At 53.1% G+C, this 9175-nt stretch overlaps 1 protein-coding gene across 1 annotated transcript in view; it reads left to right on the top strand.

The window, feature by feature from the left end:
- LOC104164415 (regulator of G-protein signaling 3-like) overlaps positions 1-7340 on the top strand; it is a gene marked incomplete at both ends in the record, with an annotated part of 33958 nt that extends 26618 nt beyond the window's left edge. Inside the window, 2 exon segments of the mRNA XM_009703737.1 lie at positions 924-1041; positions 7300-7340. Coding sequence (XP_009702039.1) covers positions 924-1041; positions 7300-7340 — 159 coding nt within the window.
- Between the last annotated feature and the right edge of the window lie 1835 nt (positions 7341-9175).

Consider the following 9175-nt stretch of genomic DNA (forward strand, 5'->3'; position numbering starts at 1 on the left):
TGGCATCCAGTATGCCCGCTGGCATATTCCAGCCGCTTCCTGGCATCTTCTAGGTTTTGCTGCATGCCCCCAACTTCTGCTGGGGAGCAGGACAGGCTCAAACCTCCGCTACTGGCATAGTGATTGCTCCAAGCTACTCATCCCCAGTAGGCTTCTGGGTCAAGGATCTCCAGTACAGTGGAGAAGCTCATTCTTCTTATTTTAAAGATCACACTGATCTGTACTGTGATTGAATTTGGGACCTCGGGCAAGAGGCAGAGGCAGAACAAAATCTACCTTTTGAGTTGTGAGCACTTGTCACTGCTCTGGAGTAGCTCCCAGCTTCTAGGACACTTGAGTCGCTGCTCAAGCACAGAGCTGGGCAGACACACGGTTCAGCGTTTGCTTTCCACCCATCAGCGTGGTTTAAAGGTGTCAAGTTTGTTCCCTGCAGCTGCTCTCGTGGGTTCTGCTGTTGTAAAAGCCAAACTGTTATTTTCTCAAGGGAGCGCTGAGAACAGCGAGAAGCTCCTTTGTGAATGTGGTCAGGGAGATCACTTTTGCTTTTAGGTTGCAACTTCCACAGTGTGCTAGGATTAGTTGGCAACTTATTCCCTCCTCCTGCTCCTCTGATTTATAACTTATGTAAATGGGCAGTGACACAAGAGAGCAGAAGGGGAATGTTTGCGTGGAGTTAAACTGTCGGGCAGGTTTATCCCTCTTGTCACGGGACTCCACAAGCCTTGGGAGGTGGCTGCTGAGTGGGGTGAGCCTCATCCTCAGATTGCTGGGAGCACCCTGAGCAATCAGCGCCTTAGGGAAGGGGTGCCTGGGCTGTCTGTCACGGCTGGTGCATCTCCCAGGGAAGAGGACCTTTCCAGGACACTCTTCCAGTGCCAAGAGATGAATTTCTTACAGCTGCTTTGCTGCCCTTGTGCTTCTAGGTGACCCTCTTTGTCTACTCTGATCTGCTGCTCTTCACCAAGGAGGATGAGCCTGGGCGCTGCAACGTGCTGAGGAACCCTCTCTACCTGCAGAGTGTCAGGCTCCAGGAGGGTGAGTGTCTGCAGCAGCAGTTGGAGACAGCTGGGGCATCTTCTGGGCCACTGACTATAAAGGTTTCTGGCCAGTAGTAGGATAGCACCCCACTATCCCAGCGCTTCCATTATGTAATGGTACCATCCAACCGGTGCTGCCAGATCATCCTTCCTGGGGGTGCAGGGCCAGCATCAACCTTTCCATCTCTGCATTAACCCAGTCCCTGGGAGCTCCATCCCCTGGGACACCTTGGGGTGCTCAGGTAGCACCACTTTCCAGAGCTTTTTGGGTGCCTCTCTCGGGGATTTTGGGCTGGCATTCCCCAGGGTCTCTCCGTGCTGGGCTCTTCCCTTGCTGGTGTTACCCTGTCTACAGCGGGGGCTTGCCGAGGCTGAGAAAGGGAAGTGAAGTCTTGAGGTTTCCCCCATGGTGCCTCGAGAAAGTTCAGAGGTTGTCTCCAAGGGAGTCTGGCTAAGCCCCGCTGACCTTTACTTTGCTACTTCTCCCTTCAGCCACCCACGGTTTCCCCCCGTGCTAGCAACCCTCCCCCATGCACACCCCATTGGCGAGGAAAGAGCAAACCTTGCTCTTGGTGGGAGGCTGTGGACCATGCCCTGACTCTCTTCACCTTGGCTGGGCTTCTACATCCAGGTGAGGGCTCAGAGAGGGCTTCTAGGGCAGGGGGTTATTTCAAGTTGACATGCTGAGAATCTATACAAAAGACGACTTGTAGCTACTCAGGGTCGGAAGAGGAGTGAACAAACTGCTCTACCACATCCTACTTCTTGGCCCCGAGTCCAGTCTCACCTTGTTCCGTCTTTGGTGCAGTTGCTTTTTGGGTACAGACTTGTTCTGTGTACAGTCGCCCGACTGCATCAGCATGGGGCTTGAGCCCCGGCTCCTCCTCGAGCCCAGGCAGTGGATGTCGCTGAACCAGGACTTGACACGGGAAAGTGTGGTTAGATACAATGAGAAACTTTTCTATGGTGAGGTTGGTCAAATATTCAGTTGCCCAGAGAGGCTATGGAACCTCCATCCCTGGAGGTGTTCAGGACTCAACTGAGCAGGGCCCTGAGCACCCTGATCTGGGTGCTTTGGGCAGGGGCTTGGACTCTAGAGACCACCAAAAGGGCCCCTTCCAACCCGAACTACTGTGTAACTGTATGAACTGTCTTTATGCAGTCCTGTGGCCCTGACCAAAAGGGATTAATCCAGATCTGGGCTGCTTCTCCAAAGGGATCGTTTTCTGGATGAATTTTGCCACTTCCCGTGACTTTCCCCAGCCAAGCTGTGAGCTCTGTGGATGGGCTGTGTCTCTCCACATGCCCCACGTTGTTGTGAGCCTCAGTGCTGGGGATCTGCAGTGCTGTGCTGGACACCACAGGCTGCCTGTCAGTTGTTATTTCCCATTTCCAACAACGTTTCTGCTCCCAGATTAAATCACTGACCTATTTGGTGGGGGCAGAAACACGGTGAGGGAGATGGGGCACCATGGCATGAGCCATTAAAAAAGCCATTGAAGCTTCCCTGGGGTTGTTTGAGTTTGTTCTCAGCGCTGCTTATTTCTAAGAAATGGACAAAAGAAATTGTTCCTTGTTGAAGTGCTTGTTGGTCAGCATCTGCTCCTGGAGTGTGCGTGTGTGTCACCCCTGGCTGCTCTCAAAGACTGTTGAATAACCCTCCTCTTGTTCAGCTCCTTGAAGAAATCAACTTCCCTGGTTCTGGTCCCGGCTCCGTGCATGAAGGTCTGTTTGCAGCTCGGCACAGAAGCACGCCTCCTAACCTCAGGCAGAGCAGTTGGATTTCGTGAGCGATTTTCTGCCACTTCTTTCCTTATTGCCATAATAACTTGGCTGGATCTCATCTGGAATGGCTTAACAAGCCTCTCCGAAGGGGATGTTTGTCTCTGCAGCACCAACCCACCCCCTGTACGCTGGGAATCCAGCACAGTCAGTTTTCAGGCAGCTCACCCTCCTGGTTTGGGCAGGGCTGCTTCAAAGGCGGGTGGAACGAGCAAAAAGATGTCCGTCCCTTTTGGCAGGGATTTTCGGTTGGTCTCCTAAATAACTGAATGGCACATTAATAGGAACAGGCGTATTGCTGAGTATAACAATTGAGACATCTCCGGTACACTGAAGACCATTGTGATGTTTCCTGTTTCTGCCTCTTGCTGCACTGTGCGAAAGCAAATCAGTATAATCTGCTTTACAATGCTCTGTCTTCCTGCTTTAGAAGCCGAGCATGGCTGATGAGCACCACACCAGCCAATGTTTCCAGTGCGACAGAGCTGGCTTCCTCACTGGATACTGTGGGAATTTCCACGTGAAGGTTGCTTCCTCGCTGGGATCCTGGCTCCCCTGGGTGGGTGCACTCAGCTTTGGGACAGAGAAAAGCGCTCCTGTTTTGCAGCTGGAATGAGGACCCTCAGGCTGTGAGCCCCATCCCCAGCTGGGATCCTGCAAACAAGGACTTTTCACGTGCTGCTTTGCTGTCCCTGACATCCCGACCCGCCGTATCTTACAGCAAACAGCTCCAAGATAGTCAGAGGCCAAGAGTGTGATTTATGAGCCTTCTGCCCTGCAACAGTTTCTCCCTGCTACCCCAAGGATGCTGGGAAGCACCCAGGGCTTGCACCCTGTCACGCCTCCCCAGGGACATGTGCCACAGAGGGTGACAAGCTTGTCACCTCTTGGCAGCCAGGTTTGGATGTGCACAATAGCCTTCCTCTCTCCCTAGGCACCCAAGGCCCCACAGCACCCTGCTCTGTGAGCTCCTCTTTGGGTACTGGATGCGGTCCCATCTTCTCTGAGCAGATGCGAAGGCCCTGGGGAGCAGGGTGCCGTGGTCTCCTGGGCTGTGCAAAGAGGCTGTGGAAAGCAGCAGGACCATCTCCCTATTTTCCCAGGTTTTTGACCCAATACCTGGCGTGAACCATCCAAATCCTGGAAGCAGCGGGTGTTTTCCTTGGGTTGCACAGGGAGGTGGGCAGAGCCAGGGCAGCGCTGAAAGCTGCTGCTGTGCTGGGAGCTGCGTAAGTGCCTGCCCCCCGCGTCAGCACGGGTGTGCGGGATGAGGCTTAACTGGAGAGGGGGACGTGTCCCCACAAAACTCGCACCCTCCTCTTGTCTGTGGTGAGCACACGCAGCGGCCCAGCCCTGGGGCAGGAACGGTTCAAGTTACTGTGAAAGACAAGCCAGTCCCCGTCACAACATGTCAGGAAGAAACTGAAATATCTTCAAGTGAGTTTTTTTCTTCCTCCTTATTTCCTTTTAGCTGAATTTGGCTGAGAGTATGCGCTGTTCAGCTATCAAAAAAGGTGCAGACGTAGCTCTGTGTGGGGAACGGAGCCCCAGGTTAGCCCGGACAGCTGGCTGCCTCTTCCTCGGCACGAGGTCCTGCCTCTCCCCTTGTCTTTCGTGGCCTCTGTGATCTGCGGTGCAGGAGATGAGCAGAGCACATCATACGGCTCCGGGGCATGGTAGGCTCCGGTGTTCCTGCTTGACCCTCCGGAGACTGGAGAAAGCTCTGGTGGAAGAAATCCTGGCAAACCTGGTTTGTGCTGAAATCTGCGCTCGGGTCTGCCTTTCCTGGCTTTGCCATCGCTTTCCTGCCTCCCCTTGTGCCTTGCCGGGGATTGGCACTGGCTCAAGCCCAGCTGCTGGGCTGGGCAGCCGGTCTCTTATCTCCCATTTGCTTTCTCTCTAAAGGCAGTTACTGGTCAAAAAAGGGATTTAAGCAGTTCCTTAGCCTAGGCTGGCTCCCTCCTTTGTGTGTCCTGTAGGCACTGGACTGCTTGACCATGTGTAGCAGCAAGCCTCAAAGGGACAGGGGACAGGAGCTGCTGGTGGTGGAGGTTGGCAATGCCAAGATTCCTAGCTCAACAGAGAGGAATTTGGAAAGGAACTTAATTCTGATGGTTTGGGGCTTTGTCGGGATCACTTGTTATTGCTGAAGGAATAAGCAGAGGCCTAAGAGAAGCGGAGTCATTCCCAGGCTGTTAAACTCCGATGTCACCTTTCTTTGCTGAGGGAGCGTGTCTCTAGAGGGTGACTTGTTCCTCACGTCAGCCAGGAAAGCCTGGCTAAAGCTCCTGAGGGAAAGTGGCTGGGACATATTGGTCTTCTGCAATCGGCAGCCTGGAGAGCTTTGGTCGTGGTGCAGGCAGGAGCAGAGAGCCCGGTTGAAAAGATGGAGTGTTTTTGTGGTGCTGACCCCTTGGGAAGCAGAAGCAGCAGAAGGGGATGGTGGACTCGTGGGGTGCTGGCAGCAGGCTTGGATCCTGCCTCCAAACCCTCCCTTGAGGGGAAAAGCACTGGCTGAGAGGCTCCCATCAGAGGCTTCGGCTTAGCAAGGAAAATGCTCCCCGATGGTCCTGCCGGGATTTATTGAAGAGGGTGCCGGGAGAGCTCAGGCATTGCCATGGGGAGTAGTGGATGGTTTTTCTGTGGTGCAGAGGTGAGACACAGGCTCCCAGCCAGGCCCGTTCAGCATGTGCTTTCAGGATGCGGCATCGCTCCCCTTCTGGAAGTGAAGATTTGGAGGGGCAGTGCTGGAGCCCTTTGGCTGGCAGCCCCAGGGCCAGGCTGTTTCCCTGACCCTCGCATTGCCCAGGGTGGAGCAGAGTGAAGCATATGGGAACACACAAGGGCTCCTCATCCGAGAGGTCCGCAGCACTGTTCCCGGTTGGTGCTGGGCTCCAGCAGCCGCTGTGGTATGGGCATGGTGTAGTGATGTCCCAGCCCGTATCCTGCAATGTGCGTTAAAAGCGAAGCTGGCAGCGGAGTCAGGCCTGTGATCCCCAAAAGGGCAGCTGGAAGAGACATCCAGCAAATGGCTCCAGGCCAGTGCGCTTCTTCATGGGCTTTGCATTGCCCATGGAGTGACTCAAGGGGCATCCGAGTCCCTCAGCGGGTCACAGGTCTTATCTTGACATTTGGGCTGCTGCCTGCGGCAGAAGAATTGCTTTCCTCTGGGGAACAAGGTGTTTCCACCACTGAACAGAGCCTGTTCCCATCGTCAGTGCAGCTCCGGCTGTTGAAATGAAGCAGAGCTTGTGCTGACACCACTTTGAATAGGATCTGCGGCCGTGCCCAGACTGCACATCTGATCTCATGGCAGGCATAATGTCATTAAAAGGGTTATGAAAGCCACAGCCCAGCGTTGCTTCATGCTACCAAGGGCAAAGCTGGTGCAGGGCATGCTGGTACGAAGGAGGGAGCTGGCTTCAGGATTTGGGATGTCCTGCTTCAGAGTTGAGGTCACCCTGACCTGTGGCAGCTTCGTGTCTTCCTGCAAGGCTGATGTATGCCAGGAGCTGGCTTCCCTTGAGACTGGAGACACTTGTGTCTCACCAGCAGGGATCAAAGACCAGGATAAATCTTCAGGAATGTCTTTTTGTTGGGTATGGGGAAGACTAGGCCTGCAGGAACCAGTCTGGTGGAGCAGCTGGAGTGTAACGCGTCCCCTGGGACAGCTGGCAGCAAGATGAGGAGCTGCACTGGGCTGCTCCATGAATTCGCAAGATGTAGATCGCAACGTTGGTCATTGCATTGCCTCCAGCACCATCTCCTTTCCCGAAGGCCAGGTCTCCTGAGTGGTGGGAGCTTGGGGAGTTTGCCCTCAGCCCGATGGAGCAGGATGAGCTCTCCTCCCTGCCCTGTGTCAGCTGCTTCCCATTGCCCTGGGATTTGGCTCCATCTCCTTGGAGAGGCACTGACTCACCTACTGCTGCTGGTGGAGCCTGGGACAGGCAGCACTAGACAGAGCTACCACCAGCCTTACCAAGGGCTTGGGGCAAGAAGCTGGGAATGAGCAAGGACGTAGGAACAGGAGCTGCTCTGGTTAGTTCTCCTGGGAGCAAAGCATCCACAGAGGTAGGATGGGAGAGACCCGACCCCAGTGCCCAGGATGGCTGTGTGGGCACTGTGGGGCTTCTGTAACCCCCGGGAAGGAATCGGGCTGCGTGTGCCATGGCAGGTTGGGCAGAAGAGCCTGCATGTGGCCTCTGAATTTCAAACACACCTTTTTGCAAAAGGACGAAGCCAAAGGAGAATCCATGATAGCGCAGTGAGCCCATGCAAGATACTGTGCAATGTGGCCTGCCCAGCGCATGGCCCCTGCAGATGCAGCACACATCACTCCCAGATCGCAGCCTGGTACTGTAGGATGACAACAATAAATATTCATTCAATGCTGTCTCCTAGCCAGTTCCTCTGCCGGTGGCTCTGCTTGCAAAAATGCAGTTGTAGCTTAATTTTGATCTTGTTTTTTTCTTGTTTATAGGTTCAGAAGATCGTAAATTCTGCATCCTTTACCTTGCGGAGGTGAGTGTTGCTGTTTTCCAAATTTACTTTCTAGTGGGAGCTGAGCACGTACTAACAACTCTGGTCCTTTCTGCTGGAGCAAGGAGCTTTTTAACTTCCTTTTAAATTAATTTGCCAGAGGTCTGGAAAGGAAACGTAATGACTGTAGCCAGAATATATTAGTAAGAAGCTGCTAAGAGGAATCTGTGAAGGGGGAGGCTGGGCAGCACTGAGACAGGTTTGCTTTTCCCCTTCCCCCTGTGCACAGTAGGTGGATCTTCCTCATGGCATCTCACTTTTGGTTTATCTTGGGATTCTTTTGCCTGGGGGCAGATTTCCTTGCCAACTGTGTTGTCTTTATTTTTTAGGCATCTTGCTTTTTTTGTCTTCAAGCACCCAGGTTTGAAGCCCTCACATAAAACAAGGAAGCTCAATCTAAAAGACATATAATCATAGCTCTAAAAACACGTGTGGCTGGTACATGGCTAAATGCTCTAAAGAGATTTGGAATCACTCAGTCATTGGCACAGTTGTGTTTGTGTTGTGAAGCAGCTAAAGAGACTGCAAAATTGGTTCGCAGTGACTACACCTGCCTAAGCATTGAATGCTGAGGCTTTTTTTCCTTTTCAAGTGACTTTACTGTGTTCCTGGTTTCAAGGCCTTGTATTTTCAGTGTTGGAAATTTGGATCTGGGAAAGATCCCCAGGGCGCAGAGGAGAAAGGCAAACATTGCTCAGCAGCACCATGAAATAATAAGCTATTGTGAAAGCTGGATGAAAATGTTCAGAATGAAAGTTGTTCACCTTGAGTGGCTGGGATTTGGGCCAAAGCACGACTTGCTGCGTAACCGTGGGCTGATGAGTTCTCTCTCACATTTCCTTCTTGTTCCTTCCTTGTCCCCTCTATTTCTTCCTGGGGCGGTCGGGCAGGAGCTGCCTCCTCGGGGATTTGCTCAGTGCGTGTCCCGCATAACGTCAGACTTGTGTGATGTCTCCGTAAAAAGCTAATTCTGTGCCGTGACTCAGAAAGACTGTGATGGGTGTTTGTCAGTGATATCCCTACAGTGGGATGAGACACTCTGGCATTTTCTCATGCATTTGAAAAAATGCATTTGGAGCCTGACGTTTAATTTAGTAGCTTTGGGCCTCTACGTAGAAGTGACTGAAAGAGCTGGCTGCATTTCATGAGATCTTGAGAGGTGAAGGCTCGTCTTTGTCAAGATGTAAGGAAGTGCTTAGCTTTCTTCTGAGGGGCTTAAATCACAGAATGGTCAGGGTTGGAAGGGACCTCAGGAGATCATCCAGTCCAACCCCCCTGCCAAAGCAGGGTCACCTACACCAAGTTGCACAGGATCGCCTCCAGGCGATTTTGAGTATCTCCAGAGAAGGAGACTCCACAGCCTCTCTGAGCAGCCTGTGCCAGGGCTCTGCCACCCTCAAAGTACAGAAGTTCTTCCTCATGTTCAGATGGAGCTTCCTGGGTTTCAGTTTGTGCCTGTTGCCCCTTACCCTGTCACTGGGCACCACTGAAAAGAGTCTGGCCCCATCCTCTTGACACCCACCCTTAAGGTATTTCTAAGCATTGATGAGATCCCCTCTCAGTCTGCTCTTCTCCAGGCTGAACAGACCCAGTTCCCTCAGCCTTTCCTCATCAGGGAGATGCTCCAGGCCCCTCATCATCTTCGTTGCCCTCCACTGGACTCTCTCCAGTAGTCCCTTGTCTTTCCTGAATGGGGGAGCCCAGAACTGGACACAGCACTCCAGATGTGGCCTCACCAGGGCAGAGCAGAGGGGGAGGAGAACCTCCCTCGACCAATGGGCCACACTCTTCACCCCAAGGTACCATTGGCCTTCTTG

The sequence above is a fragment of the Cariama cristata genome, unplaced genomic scaffold (assembly GCF_000690535.1).
Source record: "Cariama cristata isolate BGI_N322 unplaced genomic scaffold, ASM69053v1 scaffold44087, whole genome shotgun sequence".
Classification (NCBI taxonomy): domain Eukaryota; kingdom Metazoa; phylum Chordata; class Aves; order Cariamiformes; family Cariamidae; genus Cariama; species Cariama cristata.